At 33.6% G+C, this 19,992-nt stretch overlaps 1 protein-coding gene and 1 long non-coding RNA gene across 9 annotated transcripts in view; one reads left to right on the top strand and one right to left on the bottom strand.

The window, feature by feature from the left end:
• The window catches only part of nphp4 (nephronophthisis 4), a 284,225-nt gene that overhangs the window by 255,512 nt on the left and 8,721 nt on the right, over positions 1–19,992 (top strand). For 4 of the 8 annotated variants that reach the window (XM_087264571.1, XM_087264570.1, XM_087264569.1 and 1 more), the window contains exons 21-26: positions 3,998–4,187; positions 7,387–7,470; positions 11,374–11,533; positions 11,651–11,715; positions 12,288–12,373; positions 19,676–19,847. In XM_087264571.1, coding sequence (XP_087120697.1) covers positions 3,998–4,187; positions 7,387–7,470; positions 11,374–11,533; positions 11,651–11,715; positions 12,288–12,373; positions 19,676–19,847 — 757 coding nt within the window. The remainder of the gene's footprint in view (positions 1–3,997; positions 4,188–7,386; positions 7,471–11,373; positions 11,534–11,650; positions 11,716–12,287; positions 12,374–19,675; positions 19,848–19,992) is intronic. The other 4 variants (XM_087264575.1, XM_087264574.1, XM_087264573.1 and 1 more) reach the window with 1 other exon arrangement.
• On the bottom strand, positions 11,276–11,658 carry LOC147835576 (uncharacterized). Its single transcript, XR_015497884.1, has 2 exons — positions 11,613–11,658; positions 11,276–11,516 (listed from the first exon to the last, which is right to left on the bottom strand). It is a non-coding gene; the product is annotated as an uncharacterized LOC147835576 (long non-coding RNA).

Here is a 19,992-nt window from a genome sequence, read left to right as displayed (position 1 = left end):
CCCAGCAGTGTGTATGTATACATTAAGAACATTTTTGGAGTTGTATTTCCAGGTGTTAATTTGGTTGTTGCTCCTGTAAATAACTGAACACTGTGCATACAGAATTAAGCAATAAAAGATTAATTGATTTAGCTACAGTGTGTACCTGGCCAAATATTCCCAACCATCTCTCTGTAAAATACATTTGCATGACGTTTGTCTTGCCAGCTTTTCATTGTGTTGAGGCATAAACCCGAAGCACTTTGTGATGTGTCATGGCAGTAACTGCAGCCGTGTGTTTGTCTGTGTGTGAATCCAAAGTGCTCGTGTATACACAGAGCTGTGCCAGGGAAGCAAATACCTGAGATCTGGAGTTTGCATTTGTATATTTGTGTTGAATTGATGCTTCTCTTTTTCAGTGCAAAGGATGTTTCAGACCTGTTTGTATAACCGATGTATGCCACAAAGCAAACCTTATAAAGTCACCTTTTTCTCTCTTACTTTTACTGAAGGCATTGATACTCAGCTGAACTCTCTCATTATATATGGACAAGCTGAAGCAGCAGAGCGGCAGGTTAAAGGATATGCCAGATTTCAGCAGACGAGCACCATTCTTGCTGCCTAATTCAGTTTATCCTTACAGGTCAAGTCCTGAAGCTTGTAATCTGTTTCAGGTCTTCAATTGCTATTTTTTTTCTTTCCTTTAGATTTAAAATATTTTATGGGAATAAATGTTTTGCATTACTCATGGGATGATAACCATTTTTAAGGTATACCGCGATTTGGAAAAGTCAAGGTTTTAAATCCGCCAAAATGTTCTGCTTTACTGTTCCTTTGGTATATGTAAGATTTTTTATATATGTTTTATTTTTATTTATTTTTTTTATTTGTTTGTTTGTTTTTTAGGACAACAGTTTCTCCAGCAGAAATGTGGAGCTTTAAATTGTAAAGAAATCTGTTTTTGAAACTAATGAAGAAAGCAGAAGTCAATTATTCATTTCAATTATTTAGCCTGACATGTTTACTGTTTCAAAACATTTTATAAGTTTCTCTAAATAAAATATATCGTGTTCAAAGGGGAAAAAGTTTATGTTGCTTTCCCAGAAATTAAAAAAGAATTTAATTTAGAGCAGTAATCACAATACAGTGAAACCGTGATATTTTTGTCCTAGGTTATCATACTGTCAGAATCTTATACTGGCCCATGGCTATTCAGCATACAGCATTGCCAGTGCTTTAATGGACTAGATTAGACTTTAAAAGAGTAACACAAAGAACATAAGAACAAAATACCCGAAGTTTGGAGTCAGTATGTTTTTTTTTTCTTTCCTTTTTATTTATTCATTTATTTATTTATTTATTGAACATACTTTTATTTAGCAAGGACACATTAAACTGATCAAAAGGGACTGTAATGACATTTATAATACTGTTTTTATGAACTGTGTTGCCACAAATTCTTTATAAACATTAAGTATCACTTCTCTGGTAATAAGGTATTTTTATTAAGAACTAAATCTGGTTAAAAGAAGGATCACATGAAACTGAACATTGAAGTAACGATTGCTGGAAATCAATCAACCCTACAGGGATTTTTCAATTTAATAAATGTAATTCAAATATATCATTAAAATATATTAAAGTGAAAAATGGTTTAAGATTATAATAACAGTTTACTGGTTTAAAAAAAAGGGAAAGGCAATCAATAATCTTTTTATTTTTTCAATCTTTCAAGGTGATCCCTGAATGAATAAAGATACAAATGCTGAGTTTAGACTGCATTATTTTAGCCCTGATTTTGACTTGCCGACAGGTTTTGAGAAATCACAGACAAATGTCAGAAATCACAAGCACGTTCACGTGAGTAACAATAACACACTATGAACTATCAAAGGCGCTATCTGAGAGAATTGCAGAGAGAGATATTTGGAATGCTAAATATCTGGACATGTCAGCAATTCAAGTCATGCCGTGTGAATGTGAAATGTGTTCTGATTGACAATAACATTGGCAATCACCTACAGCCTATGAGAGAGCAGCATCCAATAATATGAGTATCTACAGGCCAGCGGGAGGATGGGGGAGAAGTTAACAGTCTATTTAAACCCAAGAAATGGAGAAAGAAGCTAGTGTAAATTTGGCAAGAGCAACCATATCTGTTTGACGTGTCATCTGAGCAATACCACAACCGGATCAAAAAAAAAATTGAGGAAATTGCTAATTCTCTTCAAAGGCAATAAGTACATTTTCTACATCACTAAAGGCTTCTTTTCTTATTATGTAGTTAATCACAAAAGATATACTACGTAACTCTGCATTGTTTCCATGTCACTTCTCGTGTGTTTGGTTGAGACGTTGTTTTGCAGACCGAGACAAAGCTGTCAGCGATTTTTCCTGTTCTAAAGTCTGAAACCCGCTGTCACCCCATCTGTGACATGACTAAAATCATGCAGTCTGAACTAAGCATAAGCCAAAGGAAATGACCTAATGAATCTTACCAAACCCAAACTTTTAAACAATAGTATACATTTTATTGCTTTCACATGCATGAATAAGTTAATATTACAGCAGCATATTGCTAGATGAATCTCTCCACCATTCTGTGATGTTGTAAATGCAGACAGGATCACAGAATCAAGCCATACAAATGGAATTATAAAGTGGGATGTCACAGTAAAACACTGTAAAACTCAACAGTCAACTTTATTAAATGAAAGGAGTGTAGTTAACTCAAAATTGACTGAAAGTTATTTCTACTCATTTGAAAAAAGTTTTTAACTTAGTGCTGAAGGTAATGAGTTAAGGAAATACTTCATAATTTTAGCTTAAATGGAGTAAGTTCACAGTACTCGTATAGATTAGTTTTTTTTTTTTTTTTACTTAAATGGTTTGTAATTAATTTCCTGAAATGGTTTGAGTTGCCTTAACTTATAGGGTTTTACAGTACTAGAGTTTGAGTTTTCTTCATTTATTGGGCTTTACTGTACTTAAATTAGTTTGTTTACTCAAATGGATTCAGTTCACAGTACTATTTAGGATTAGTTTTTGAACTTAAATGGTTTGTTGCAATCGGTTTCCTCAAACGATTGTCTTAAATTTTGGGTTTTACAGTGTAATAATGCAAAAAAAAAAAAAAAAGAAACACAAAATCCAGAAAATGAGAAATGTCTTCCAGAAAACAATATTTTGGGTAAAAAAAGTAAACAAAGAGATTTCATAGATGCATTTCTTTAACATTAGCTTTGAGCAATGATGAAAAGAGAGAGATAAACATGAAATAATATAAACCAAACATTTAGAAATTAATATGTAAACTTATCAGAGGCCTTGTTTGTTTGTCCACCTTCTGTTAGCTAGAGTGAGCTATCTCTTATATTTTAATAGAAGAAATGTCTGCCAAAATCTATTTTCTATTTAGCCCTGATAACATTTTAATTTCATTTTTTTCTCTTTATCACTTTTTTTAACCTGCGCTTTCCATTAACCTTTTAAAAGAGCTCCATACATATGTGAGTCTATATGAAAGAAAGGGAAATGGGCTCCGCTTTTGTTCACATAAGTACACTTCACTTTGTTCCACCTGCCCGGCTCTGTGTGTTATTAAAGAAAGAATGTGATCGAATTTTCCGAGACTTGGTTTCACATCTACTGTAACGCATGCAGTACAAAAGACTTTTTACACCTCGAAATTCATATTTTTTTCCATTTATGGAGAATGATCCCTTCTTGGGGCCCGGAGGTGCTGCTTTTGATGTTTCAAATGCCCTTTTCCTTCATATATTTGTGCATGAAATTTGTCTCTATGAAACAGAAAGTAATATTTCACAGCCAGTGTGTGTTATCTTTAAAGCGTAGCCTCCAAGGAGTTTGAGTTGTGCGAGGGCTTATGTTCGACTGTATCATGCATACTCAAATACGCTCTTTTTCCATTGCCAATAAAATACTGCTGGCAAGGCAAAGAAAGTCCTCAAGCTGTTCTTTTCTTTTCCTCTCTGTTTTTCATCTCTTTATCCCTCAGTGTACTGGTGAAGAGCGAAGAGTGGAGATATTTTAAGGAGTTGACGAAGACTCTGACTCCTCTAGAGGAGGAGATGTTTCACCTGAAGGAGAAAACACTGACTCCTCAAGTTTACCTGCGGCCAAAAGAAAGCGTTCACGTTCCCTTCAAGTACCAGACCTTCGTTTGTGGTCACAGCTTTCCTCTTCAGGTAAATCTAAAACTCTTAGATACAGTATATGTTTAGTGTTCTGTCGTTTAGTTATTTTTGTCTTTTTAAAATTCACCTTTCAGCCTAAAATGTGTACAAAATGAGTTTAAAAAAATTCAGGGTTGCAGAACAAGTTGGCGGTTGACAAAATACACACAAGTCCAACCAGGTTAAGATCAGATTCAGTGGTTTTACATGACTTGATATAAACTTTTAACTTTTAAAAGAGCTTTTTAACTTTGATTAAATCTGCACTGCATCAGCATGATTCTTTTTTTTTTTAAGACTGAGAGACCTTGTTATAAATATAATGAATTCAAATGCATTTACCAAGGAGATGAAATACCGTTGTTTTACAGAGATGGGTTGCGACTGAAAGGGTTTAAAATGTGCTGGATAAGTTGCCAATTCATTCTGCTGTGGCAACCCTGGTATAATAAAGGGACTAAGCCGAAAAGAAAATGAATGAATGAATGAAACACTGTTTGTGCAGCAAAAGTTTAAGTAGGAATTTAAAAGAAAATTGTATTATATTATTGTTAACAGATTTCAATAGTAGGATCACAAAGGGCTCAAAAGACATCAAAAGTCTTTTTAAGCTTTGTATATTAAAGCAAATTTAGTTGTAAATGATTAAATTTAAAGCTAAAATTGATATTGGCAGTTTTATATGGAGGACCAGGAGTGCTGGTTAGAAATAAAATAAAGAATCGAATTATCAGTTTAATAATTGAAGCATTAAAATGTGTATAAATAAACCACAATTTTTAACGAAAATTAATGGACAAATAAATAGACGTATTTATATTTATATAGATATTTAAATTTGTTTATTTAAATTGCACTTTGAATGTCATTTAATAAAGTAATAAAACAATGCATTTAAAATCATTTTAAATGTATAAATAAATAGACAATTTTATAAATGTTTATTTAGTTTAATTTAATCAAACTTAATCTGATTAATCAAACAATAAAAACGTACATTTATAGATCATTTAAAATGCATTTAAATGCACAATTTAAATAGTTTTTTAAAAGGCATTTGACATGCTTTTCTCTCTCTATTTGCCACTGGCTTATTTTTCCTTTTGCTGCATGCTTTTCTAGAGTTGAAAATAAATTGAGTTAAAAAAAAATCCATTGGACAGTCCACATGTGGAAGCAACCATCAGCTTTCGTCTCAAGTCCAGCTAAACCCTCTTTTGCTTGCGAATGAAACGCGTACTGTCATTGGACAGAAACAAAACCATAGCTCATTTTAGCGGTAATTTAAAAGTCAGTGAAGACCGGCACTCCTGGTCCTCCATTGATTTAAACTATTTATAAATTATAAATAATTGCAATTCACTAATGTCAATAGTTATCACCACAAATTAAGATTTATACTTTTTAAATCTTAAAACGAATTTTTAGATCGTATAGTCTTTTTTTTTCCAGTGGCCGCTGGTCCTTTAAATTTATTTATTTTATAGTTTTCTTCTTTAAAAAATAAAAAAAGTTTAAAAAGTTTAAAAGCTTTGAATTCAGATTTGATAGAATGCCATATGTTGGTCATGTCACAATAAACAACAATGAAAAAACAGTCTGACACACCCAATGCCTGGTATCTTTTTACAGACAGCTAAAGTTTTCCCATAGCAAGTCAATTTATGAGGTAAAAAATAATATATATTTATATAAAATACTGTGTATGAAATAACAAATTTTACAAATAAAACAAAAACAAGTAACAGAAGCACAGCACTTGCTTGATTTTTGACAAATCTTAATACAAATCAGACTTACTTAAGCTCTTCCTGAGCATGACAATTAGTTTTTTTATTGTGCTGAATAAAAAGTGTATGTATACAACTATTGTTTTTTTTTTTTTGACATATTGTTTAAACAGGATGTCCTTGGGGTCTTGTCAATGTAGGGAAATTTAAGGCCCCTAAAAAGTCTTAAAAGCTGTTTTGCAAGGTATTCAATTGTATATCATTTTGATTATGCAATGTATGGTTGTATTCTAAAGTTTGCCTGAATTAAATCTGTGAATATCAGGATGTTGTGTAGTTTATGAAATCAATAAAATCCTGCTAGATTTGACATCATGCTGCTTTGTTCACTGCAGTAACCAAGGCAATACCATTATTTCTGCAGTTCTATAGGCGCCAATCTGCTGAATTAGTTTGATTTAATAGATTTTTATTTAGTATATGAATAATGTTTCAGTTTTGGATTGGTTTCTTACATTAATATTTAGTAAATACACGGCAAGTTAACATCTCACCAGTGTTTCCGGTTGAAACCTAAAGTAGATTTAAGGTCTTAAAATGTATGGAAAGAATCTTAAAAAAGGTCTTAAAAGATATAGAATTTCTCTCTTTGAGTCCTGTATATATATATATATATATATATATATATATATATATATATATATATATATATATATATATATATATATATATATATATATATATATATATCCTGTTAAAATATGTGGCTGAGAAAGAACTATTTAACATTTTTGGTGGGGTCGGAGAAAATTATGGCAGGTCAAGTAAAAACTTGTTCGACAGGACCAGGAGAAAAAATCATTAGGATTGAGCCCTCTTCATTGCAGATTCAGTGGTCTTACGTTTCATATACTGTAATTTGGATTGAAAAAGTCTTACATTTAACTTGTTCAATTTTGTAGACACCCTAATACAAAACAGCCCAAGGCAGACAAAAATGTCTAGACAGGCTAGAACTGGAGTGAATCTTCTCCTCAAAATAATGAACACACAAACTGTCCACTAATCTGCTGATGCTGAGAAACAACATCATCAGGAGAAAATGTGGACTGTTGGATTGCTTTTGTGTGCTCCAGTACAGTGTAATTCAACCATGAATGATGTGTCACCTCTGAGAAACTACATTTGTTTCCTCATTTCCTTTTCCCACTGATGAGACTTGGATTAGTTCACATGTTTCCGCTTTAATTGGATTTGGGTTTGTTTATAGTCTGTAGTATAACAGAGGCACCCAGAAGTGAAGGAGGGAGTTTAAAATGACTTGAAGCATCAGCAATAATGAAATGGATTAAAAACAGCCTCATGAACAGACCTGTCCAAACAATGTTTTCCCATCCCTTAATGACATTATTTCAATGGGATTGCTTCTCCTCCTGAATGCCGCACTGTTTATAATGAATGACTCCCCTGTCATATTGCAGGACTCAAAAAGCTTAAAGATTTCAAGAAGTCCACAGATGGCTCAGAAACATCTGTCCAATACAATCCAAGCCAAATCCATCAAGGTAAGAGCTTAGCACTCGCTGTACTGCTGAGCACACACAGAAACTCAGATTCTTTCTATACCACCTGATTAGTAGATTTGGAGTTGAAGAAGTAGCCGACAAAGTGAAACATGACTAAAACTGATGCAAGAGCCAAACTGATGTTGGGTATTTTTGTTCTGCTGTATGTATTTTTAGGCAAGTACTGTAAAATCCCTGCCTACTCGATTATGTTAATATTGAACTCTCCAAATGGTTTTCATAGAGGAACCTGCTCAGCTGAAACACTGAGCTGATTCTTGATCACATTGAGTTACACCATCTATAAGTTTGACCTTTTAAATCTGTGTTTGAGATTTGACTGGGAGAAATGCATTTCATTGGAGCCTGCCGTTAATGTTAGAACTGATTAATTTCAGTGTTTTATATTCATAAGTCTGTTAATGAGAAACATTGATCAACTGGCCTGTTGGTATTCATTCATTTTTCATAATCTGCAGGTGCACAGATTTACAGGTGCAGACAAATGTCCTGTTATTCTTACATGTGTTCTAACTGTGATTTTTATGTGCCCTTCAAATCTCTTTAGAGACTCAAATAAATCGACTCAAATGGATGAACAAATAATATTGACAAAACACATGATAAATAAAATTTAGAATAAAAAAATGAAAAAAATACAAATGAAAACTAATTAAATGTATCAAATTTTACCAATATATTTTCTCAATAATACTGAAATAGTAAAAAAGTTTTAAAATTGCATTTATTTTCATAATGACAAAGCTGAATTTTGTGCCACATGATCCTTCAGAAATCATTTTAATATGCTGAGTATATTATATTGCAATACACCTCTTTCAACCGCGTCAGGGCCGGCCAAGTGAACCGTGCCTGAGCCCGATTCAGCGCACTCACTCTTCTTAAACGATCCGGGAAACGGGCCTGGACATGGTACGGATAGCATAGTGTGAGTAGGCCCTGAGTGATTGTCAACTGTGGCAGAGGTGATGAGTACAAACTTCGGGGAGTTGTAGTTCATATCGTGTCAGAATTGTAGTACAGGTGATAATGCATGTTTTCCAGTGATCTGCAAAGCCTAGCTCGCTGGTAATCTTGACAGTCACATTATAAGTAATATTATGAGTATTGTTGAATTTTATATGATATTATGTTGTATTATATTATATTATATTATATTATATTATATTATATTATATTATATTATATTATATTATATTACATTATGTTGTATTATATTATATTATATTATATTATATTAAACTCATCCTAAAAAAAGGAAAAATCATCAAAGTTGACTTTTACCCTAACCCTAGCCCTTCATTTTGACATATCTCTACATGTCTACTAGGGTTGGACGGTTTACCGGTAGAATCGCGATACTATGGCTTCTAAATACTGGCGGTGCCATTGTACTTTGTAAATGGTAGTTTCATCATTAATGGTCCATCTACAATACATAATGTTGCATGTGGAAAAGTCACTAAAATGCTCACATGTTTTTGCAACAATAGACAATTTAATTTGAATAATCTGTGGAGCCCTTAAAAGGTTGCAAAAAGTTGTGTAGAATTCATGCCTTTTATGGTAGCCAATTGCAGGTCTTATGATACTTCAGTTGGAATGCACATCTGAATCAGTTCATTTCTGTTCCTGTCAATATGAATTGATATGATTTGAATATGATCAATATTGTCAATATTGAATATGATATGAATTGCTTTAGATTCTTACCTGATGAGAAAAATAAAATTATAAATAAATAAATAAATAAATAAATAAATAAATAAATAAATAAATAAATAAATAAATAGATGAAAAACCCAAAAGAGGAAATATCGACCACTTCATATAGCCAAATTTTGTTGTAAAAAATGCTCTTTTTGTAACAAATGTCATTTGGTATAATTTGTCTCTTTTTTATGTTTTTGCTGGTCAGTTATCTACAAAATAACAAAAAGAACTAATGCAATTCAGGTGAAGTGATGTGCAAATATTTTTCATTAATAAGGCAATTATAAATTCAATTCAAGTAGACCTATCATAACATATAAAATATAGTATTTCTGATCATTTTCTTTATTTCAAAGATTTGAGTTCTGAAATACAGTATCGCAATACTACTTGGTATCATGATACTTTAGCTGGTATAGCATCGTAGTGTGAATTAATTGTATCGATGACAACCCTAATGTCTACATGTTTATGCATATTCCAGATAGACGGTAAAAGTTTGTGTTAGCTCATGCAGTCTCGATCAGATGGTTAAGCTGAGTAGGAGTCTCTGTGTGCAGTTCTATGGCACTGTGCTTGATTGTGCCTTTGGGCTCTTTCTGCCATATGTAGCCCAGAGAGAGACTGATGCCTTGCAGTATTGCTGACACACACACAGCTCTTGTATCATTTTAGGTCAGTTGGGGTCAAGCATTGCTGTGCACAAACTGACATCACCTCCAGAGGAGTGTCAATGGCTTGTCTTAGGCTGTGAATCGACTGTATCTGACGCAAGACAGAGACAGAAAGAGGTTACTCTTTTAGATTGGAGATGACTCACGATACTTCATATAGCACTTCATAAAGTCAATGTGGAATGATTTCAGATAATGCTGTCGTTTATTGGTTGACTTTGAGTGTCTCTGCTGAGAAGACCAGACTAGACCATCATACTTCAATGCTTTGAAAACCAACTATGAAATTAATTCAGAATACAATAATGCTGTTATTAAGCTCAGGTCAGTTCAATGTTGATTGAGATCAGTTCAATAAGTGTGTGATGTGATAAAGTTGGTCAGTTATGAAACATAATTAGCTATAGGTATTAGGGAAGCTGTAGAGAAGACAATAGTGAGCAATGTGTTGATTCATTTCAGTTCAGTAAGGGTTGATTATTATACAATTTAATTATGAAATTAAGTCAAAAAGCATTTGAATAGTAGGGAATAGTTTTGTTAACTCAGAAAAAAAAAACAACCCTGAAAATGAAAAGTGTTTATCCCTGCTAAAGATGAATGTCGATTCAGTTTATTTCGATAAGTGATGTCATAACAAAACTGGTCAATTATGAAGTAAATTCAGCTAAAAGGCTCTACGCTAAAACTACATAAAGCAATTTTTTAGTAATACAATTATCGTTTAATGTTGATTCAACTAAGTTTAATGAGCATTGATGATGAAGACAAAATTTTATAATTGCTATACTCAATTTTATATTCAAAATTCAGCTAAAAACAAATATTTTTTGTTAAGTAAAATATTAATTCAGTTCAATTAAATTACAATGTTGATATTACAAAATTTGCCTATTATTAAAAAATTCAGCTCTACAAAACGCAAGTGTGGTGTTTCAGCTCAAGTCTGCTAGATGTTGATTTAGTTCAGTGTCAATATTACAAAAGTCATCGATTATTGAACGGATTTAGCCAAAAGTGTCCTCCTCTGATGTAAATCAGTTCAGTTTTAATTCAGATCTGTTCAGCAACATAGATATTGCTGGGAAACAAAGCTAGAAGCAGTCCCACCAATGGCAATAGTGTTGTTATTCATCTTGAATTGGTTAAATGTTGATTCAGTTTGGTCAATGTTCTAAAATTTGTAAATTATGCACAAACTTCAAATATCTATTAAAAATGAAAATATCTTATTTTAAACCATCCAGGATACGATATGCCATAGATATCTATTACGAGTGCATTGTTGCACTTGCAATTTTGTTTTCACAAACTATGGAAGAAGTCAACTTTATAGGCAGCGATAATCCATTATGTTGCTAATGTGGTTAGTATATTTGAGTTTAACTCACTGTGAATCCAGAATACTGCTTTATTTTCCAGTTTTGTCAATAGTTTTGCTTCTCCCGTTAGCATTTTGGCAGGCCATTCGAAGCTTGTTGTGCTTGTCTTCCAGGTGTTGTTTCGTGGTGAGGACAGAAAGCCTCTGGCGATCTGCCAGGTGGATGTTGAACCAACGCCACATGTGGTGGACCAGACCTTCCGCTTCTACCAGCCTGAGCTCACCTTCTTAAAGAAGGCCATTCGCCTGCCTGCAGCCTGGGACGACACAGCAGGTGCTGCTCATTACAAACATACACACACACACAAACAAACACAAGCTTCAGTGTCTGCTGTTAGTCCTGAACTAAAGACCTCATTTGTGCTCTGTCTCTTTTTGCACTTGCTCACAGATGGATCTGCCAGCCTCCATGTGCACTGCAGTGACCCCAATGTCATCTGCCACACCACCAGCCTGGTGAGCCAATCACGACACACTTCTAATAGCAGCCAGCCAATCGGAATGAGAATAAGTTGTTAATTAGAGTCTGATGCTTTCTGATGAGTCATTGTGAAGTCAGTGGTGGACAGTTACTTGTTATAGATGATTATTTATGATTATTTTTCAATTTTTAAGATTAATATTTTTAGTGTCATGTTTTTTTTTTACTTAAGTACTAGTACTTTTTTTATTAAATATATTTATTATGAAATATAGTAAAACATCATAAAACATAATTCTATGTTGTTGTTTTTTCCCCATAAAATGCTGTTATTTCTATATTTTAACACAGGATTCTAGTAGTATCTTTTCCAATGTTCAATAACGACATATGTGAAATATATATTTTTCATATAAAATTCATATTTTGGTGATAATATTTAATTTTATTTGTTCCAATAAATTATTTTTATTTTTCATAATTTTTATTTATTTATAGTTGTTCATATTCTTTGTATCTAATTTTTGTTTCAAACTTATAACTAGTTATTATTTACTGATTAAACATAATTGTTTTTAATTAATTTTTATGTGTTTTGAAACTTCAGACTCCAGGAGAACCACAGGATGTTTACCTGAAAGTACCTGGAAGCCCAAGTCCACAGATTAGAAAGTTCTTCATCACCATTTTTACGTACGTACCCCACCGTTTTCACCTTCTCGCTTGTGTGTGTAGTCATAAAGTTCACCCGTCAGTTTTTTCACAGGAAAGTGAGAAGCTGTTAATTTTCACTCTTTTCGATGCACAGTGAGGTGTGTGTGTGTGTGTGTGTGTGTGTGTGTGTGTGTGTGTGTGTGTGTATATGTATGTGTGTGTGTGTGTGTGTGTGTGTGTGTGTGTGTGTGTGTGTGTGTGAAATCCTTGTCCCTGATTAATCCCTTCATGTGTGATTAATGGCATTTGCTTAATCAGGATGTCTCATTTACTGTCTGATTGCATCAGATCATAATATTCATTTATTCATCAAAATCCACGACATCTCTGAGTTCATAATCAGTGAACATGAATAAAAACACCATTTTAGAACCTGCACATCATCCTCTCTTACTGGAACTGAAATCAATGAGACAGACAGAAATCATAGCAAAGCATATTGAAGGCCACAGTTCACTATTCTCATACTGTAATATTATCTTGATCAATAGACATTGTCAGTGTATACAAGTAAATCTTGATCAATGGATTGAATAACATACTTGATAAACAACATGCTCAAATACTTTGTCGATGCTGTTTAACTATTCCATGAATATTAATTAAATATTTATATATTTTTAGAAAATAGTTGCATGGTTTCTATTTTGAACGTTTGGTTAATATACTATAATATATTAGGGTTAGGGTTAGGCTAGTATTAAATAGGCAAGTCGTTTATTTATATAGCCCATTTCATACTCAATGGTAATTCAACATACTTTACATAAAAAAGAATAAAGGAAACAAAAAAATAAAAACAACAAAGAATGATATTTAATAAAAATAAGATAAAACAGGTTAAAATGTGTTAAAACAGAATGAAAAAGAAAAGAACAACATAATAGTGTGATCTGTCACACAAATATAATATCATAAAATAATGTCAAATAAAATAAAATATAATATTTTTCAAATATAATATCTTATAATATTTTCTAAACACTCTCCATCTTCCATTGGTCGTCATGCCACATCAAACACATCATTGGTTGATTTTTCGGCCTGGTTAAGATCCTCAAGCAGTTAAAGTACTGTAGTGTGTAGACTTTTTTTATTATTTAAATAACTTGCCATGGAGGTGCAGAGCTTTTTAACATCAGACACTTTCACAAATAATTCTTAATTGAATCTTACAAAAATGAAAATGTAGTTTGTCAGTGGAACAAATGTGTTGATGTCCATTATAATTAGCAAGCTTGTAATGGATTTAATGGTCTAAATGACTCAACAGCAGACAAGCTCATCAGACACAGTAACACGGAGCAGAAGCTTTTTTTTTTTGCAATTAACATTTACCAGGAAATCCATCAACAACGACAACAGCTAATATACAGTCTAAGTAATGTTTATATGTGATATTTATACAAGATTTTATTGAATATATTAATATTTTAGACATAATATTGTCTGTATTTCCTTTTTTTCCCAACTGCCTCAAATCAACACACAGCTGTTTCATTGAATCAGTGATTCATTGAATTGTTTTTAAAGAGAGCCATTTGCCTCAGTCCTGAATGAATCAGCCATTAGAACTAATCAAATGAATTCATGAATGACTGCAAGAATAAATGACTTAAATGGTTAGCTCACCCAAAAATTAAATTATGTCTATAATTTCTCACCATTATGTTGTTCCAAACCTTGGTTGATCTTCGGTACACACATTAGGATATTTTAGATGAAATCTGATAGCTCCCTAACTCTCCGTAGACAGCAATGACCTTGACTTGTTCAAAGGTCACCAAAAAACACATATAAAACAGACCATATTTATTCAATGATATATGGAATATAATGAAGCTACAAGAATACTTTTGTGCAAAAATAACAACTTTATTTAGCAATTTCTTCTTCTCAGTGTCAGTATATGGCACATGAGCGATGTGCACTCATGTATATATCAGACACTTTCTTTTGAGGTAGGGTGCTCGATTACGGGAAAAATCATAGTCACAATTATTTTCGTCATAATTGTAATCACGATTATTAAAAATAATAGTTGTAGTCAGAATTATTTGCCCTCCTGTATTTTATTTATTTATTTTTTAAGAAACATTTCCCAAATTATGTTTTAACAGAGCAAATAATTTTCACAGTATTTCCTATACTATTTTTTCTTCTGGAGAAAGTCTTATTTGTTTTATTTTTGGCTAGAATAAAAGCTGTTTTAAATATTTTTAAACTTATTTTAAGGTCAAAATTAGTCCCCTTAATCCCCTAATCACCCTAATTAAGCCTTTGTATTGCACTTTAAGCTGAATGCTTGTATCCTGAAACATCTAGTAAAATACTGTGCTGTCATCATAGCAAGGATAAAATAAATAAGTTATTAGAAATGAGTTATTAAATCTATTATGTTTAGAAATGCGTTGAAAAAAATCTTCCTTCCGTTAAGCAGAAATTGGGGGGAAAGGGCCTCTAATAATTCAGGAGGGCTAATAAATCTGATTTCAACTGTATATATAGTTATTTCTCCCTGTAAATAAGAAAAGTACAAAAAATAAATACAGTAAAATAAAAATATGAAACAAACTGAAACAAACTTTAAGCATCTTAATTGTAAGAAAAAAACTTTAATTATAGCTACAAAAGTTCTTCAGTCAAGAGCAGTAAGTGATGTTCTACGTTTGATTAATGATAAAAACAGTCGGCAGCAGGAATATTGTGGGCTGTCACTTTAAGAGCAGTATGGTTCTGATTTATGGTTTCACTTTCACATCTCTTTGGATTCTCGACTCGTTTGTTTATTACATAAATGAGGGTTTATAGGAATAATCACTAAACACTGTGTTTTGACACAAATTTGCATGTATTTGACCCTTAAAGAGCTCATATTAAGATGACTTTAGATGTGTGTGCTTTGCTCGTATCTGAGGCTGAGCGCGCACACACACAACAGCTTGCAATCTCTTTTGCACTTTTAAGAACATGATCTGTATATACATTAATGAATGATGCGCATCCCGTGCTGCAAAAGTTACATTGCAATACATGGTTTTAGTAGTTTACACATAAAACTGAGCTTTGCAGAGCAACAAATGTGTAGAACTGGAAAGGGGGTGGCATGATGCAACAATCGCTTTATCTTGGTTCAGGTTTTTTCATAATTATTAGAAGCCAAAATCGAAATTGAAACTGAATTTTTGATTTAATTGCACAGCCCTAATCTAAGTCTGCAGCGTGATCAAGTGCACTGGCATAAAGAGCGCTCTCACCCTATACTGACACTGAGAAGAAACTCTTAAATAATGTAATTATTTTTGTGTAATGTGCCCACAAATGTATTCTCGTAGTTTCATAAAATTGTTAGAGGCCATTACTGTCTATGGAGGATAAGAGAGTTTTCAGATTTCATTTAAAATATCTTAATTTGCATTCAAAAAATGAACAAAGACAAGAGTTTTACCACCCATGGCACCCAACTGGCAGTTTTAGTTTTCTATTTAAATGATTAAAAAAATAAATAAATGGACTGCTCACCAACATGTTTGTTATTATGTATTTAGCCTTATGTTTTTACAAACCTACTCAACTTTATTTTACAGAGCATAACAGACGCATTGAAGAATGTTGTTATCCAAATAATCAAAAAACTAGGGTAACACTTTATTTTGATGGTCCATTTCAGTATTAGTAGATTTTCTGCTTAATTGATGCTGCTTGATACTACCCCTTCAACAGATATTTAACTGACTATAAGAAACTTTGAATGTACATGTCAACTTTGACTAACCCTAACCCCAATCTAACAGTCTACTTATAATCTAATGAGAATTAGTTGTAATGTAACTTAAATTCAGCAAACGGACCATTAAAATAAAGTGTGACCAAAACAATAAATGTTTTTTTAAATTATCTTCACCGAAAACACATATTTTGAAGCAGTTCTATTTATTTTGTGATAAGATACTATGTACTGGATGTTTGGAGTGTGAGTGTGTGCAGTTTATCAAATTTATAGTGAAATTCAGTTTACCTTATTTTTGCTCATGAACTGAAAAAACCCATTATAAAAACCCATAGGAAAATCTTGAGGGAACCAGTGGTGAAATAGTCTTCCAGATTTTATAATCACAGCGGCAGCACTCTTGAAGTGCCATACTATGTACACATCATCTTGACAAATTAACCTACAAACCTACTTTAATGTTGATGTGAAGATTTTTAACATCAAACACTTCAGCTTTAAAGAAATAAATAAATCTGCCTGCTTTCTTGTTGTTTCCTTTTAATCTTATGAAAATGTAGAGTTTGTCAGTGGAACAAATGCATCGGCATCCACTTAATTAGTGAGCTCGTAATGAACTTAATGGTTTAAAATGATTGAACAGCAAACAAGCTCATCAGACACACAGCAACCCATCAAAACGGAGGTTTGGGCAATTATAATAACTAGAAGATCAATCAGCCATAGTTTTTTTTTTCTTCTTCTCTTCAACAACAGCTGCTGTTAAGGGCAGCTCAGCCGCCAAGGACAGTACAAACGTTCTTCAAACCGTGTCCCCTGAGCTGGAGACCCCTCAGGCAGGGTGAAGAGCTCACACACAAAGACCTTCATTTTTAATACAGTCAAACTCTCGAATCCCCAGCAGGCAGAATGACATCAGCATCTCCAAAGCTCCTGTGGGCACACGACTGCCCACTGGCACCTTAAAGCAAGACACTGCAGGCAAAGAGGGGCAAAAAATAACTAATATTTATCACCATACTTCTCCAGCTGATTGATTACATAAAGAAATGCTAACTTTTTTTGCATTCCAAGTTGTGCTATTTATTATTTATATTATTTATCCCCTACAGGTGAATAAGTGCAATAAAAAACATTGCTTAAAATATTTATCACCACACTTCCCCAGTTGATTGCTTAATTGTTTTTGCATTTCAAGCTTCCTAAAATGTTATTTATTCGCTACAGGTGAATGGGGGCTACACAATGCTAAAAATATGTGTCCCCAAACTTCCCCAGCTGATTGCTAAAGGTTTTTTGCGTTACAAGTTTCTAAGTGGATTCTATATTATTTAATTAAATATGCTCTAATTTAAATACATTTCTAATCTGAAAATTGGATGAAATCCAATCAAAAATTTTTGTTGCTTTTTCTCATACACTTGAAAAAGAGATCAGTCACTTAAAACCTATTTTTAAACCTATTGCCTTAAACCTATTGCCTAACCTATTGCCTTAAAAGCAACAAGTTGCCTTAAATGTGAGTAAACCCGTTATATCAGGAAAGTTGTCTAAGTTGACTTAATTTTTATAATTATGCACATTTTTACTTACTTTTTGTTAAGAAAAGCCAACTAATCACATTAAAAGCAACAGGTTTACTCCCTTATTATATTTCCTTTTAAAGGGGTGGTCCACTACGATATCATATTTTAAACTTTAGTTGATGTTTAATTTAGCTGTGTGAACATAAACAACATCTCTGAATGTAAGACAAAGTTCAATGCAAAGGGAGACATTTTCTTTTAGAGAGTTAGCTTAGCAAAGCCTACAATAAACACATTTTTGGGACCACAAAAAAATACTTCCGGGCCTTGTGAGATCACAAACGTACTTTTACCGTGCGCAAACACTGTGCAGCTAAGGGGCGTGGCCAGAGACGCTATAATGTTACAGCAGAGGGAGCTAAAACCATTAAACTACATATTAAACCTTTTTAACATTATTAAATGTACATGCTGAATCACTGATATGTGTTGGTTTGCACTAATTCACAGTTATAATGTTCAAGATCTGAGGTGAACTATCTGCTGCTACTTTCAGTAGTATGGCAATAAATGTCATGTAAAATGGCAATCAAACTCACATTATTAGCATTTAACACTGAATAAAGCACATGAGGTGTACCTGAGGCTTTCATTGTCATAGTTTTTTAGCTGCAAGAAAAAGAAGCCATATATAAAGTATAAATTTGAGGTGTTGGCTAGAACAAAAACTCCTCTTAATATGGAAAATATTCCTTCTATTGCATGCCGTTGTTTTTATTTAGAACACAATTTAAATCAGCTTTTAGGGTCAACAGTCAGGCACACTGCTGTTAGTAGCCCCTTTCACACAGTGATACCGGTAAATATCTGGAAAATTTTCGGAAAGACTTTTCCGGTATATTGAAAAAAGCGCTGTTCACACAGGCGAAGACGTTACGGAAATTTTCCGGAAAAGAGCATTCACACATCTATTCCAAAATACCGGTAAATTCTGACATCATTCACCACAAATGAGCTTTAAACGGCTGCGCTTGTATTTGTAAACATTTGACTAAATTACAAACTCTGTGGATAATCAATATTGTGAACAACTTTCGCAGGATCACTTTCGCATGTCGAGATGTTCATAATATGTGCGTGTGCAGGCGCTCATATGCTGTTTCACAGGCACATGCAAAGCTTGAAGGTAAACAAACAACGGCTTATCATAAGCATCTCATCGATGATTATTTACACAGTTGGCATTAAGAAGAACATATAAACGTGATCTGACTAACTTCTAGCAGCTAAATGTGTCTGGAAAAATATTCAAAGGCTTTTATCCTCACAAACCACGCGGACGTAAATGCGTTTGACTGTTGTGATTGGCTAAAGCAGACGTCTCACGTCAGCACGTTCTAGACGTGCACGCGCTTATTACGGGAATCTTCCTTCTGCATTCACACAGCGCAGCATTCCGGCAAATTGCCGGAAATGTTACAACTTCTCTTTCCGGAAGATAGCCAGAATGAATTTACCGGTATTTTCAAAAAGGACCTGTTCACACATACAACGAAAGGTCTGTATGTGTGAAAGGGGCTAGTGTCAATTTGGCAACCTGCACTTGCGTGTGTTTTGAATCAGGTGTGCTATGCCTAGTTCAACCACTGGGTGTCAAACTTACATACTGCACCTTTACAATTTGCTTTGGATGTTTTCTTTACATTGGACTGACAAAAAAAAAAAAAAAAAACACATGAAAAGCTCCAATCCTCAGAACTGACAGGTACAGATAGATGCTTGAAAAAAGAGTGTTTTTGCCTTCAGTCTCTCGCTTTAAAGAAAGGGTGAATGGATGAATTTAAAAATGGGTGACATTTGAGTCTCTGAACATCTCTCTTGTGAAGATTTGTGATATGTGTGTGTCTTTCTCGGGGGAAGTGTGGCCTGTCAGGCTCGTCCAGCTATTGTGTCAGTGGATATGAAGCGAAAGTGATAAAGTGTCTTTTGTGTGCCTGTGGTTTTGTGCGGATCTCTCTCTGGCAGTGACCCCTGGCTGGCCTCCCCTGCGCAGATCTGGCAGGTTTACGTGCATTACTTGCAAAGGATGGACCTGAGCTGTGTGTGTGGTGCTCTGAGCTGGCATTCGCTGCTTCTGCGTGGCACACAAGCCATTCGCAGGGTCAAGTGCTACACGTCGCATCCCCTCGAGCTCCAGGTACGCATTTCAGGGTCAAAGGAAACATTCTGATTGGGGTAGCAGGCGCTGATCGGGGATTATGTGGCCTGTTTTTCCCTATAAATATGGGAATGATGAAAAATAATGAGATGGTAAGTAAGATGTCAAGTTTTTTTTTTTTTTG

Source organism: Danio rerio, chromosome 8, assembly GCF_052040795.2.
Source record: "Danio rerio strain M-AB ecotype USA chromosome 8, GRCz13ab, whole genome shotgun sequence".
NCBI classification, from domain to species: domain Eukaryota; kingdom Metazoa; phylum Chordata; class Actinopteri; order Cypriniformes; family Danionidae; genus Danio; species Danio rerio.
This window is presented reverse-complemented; position numbering and strand designations above follow the sequence as displayed.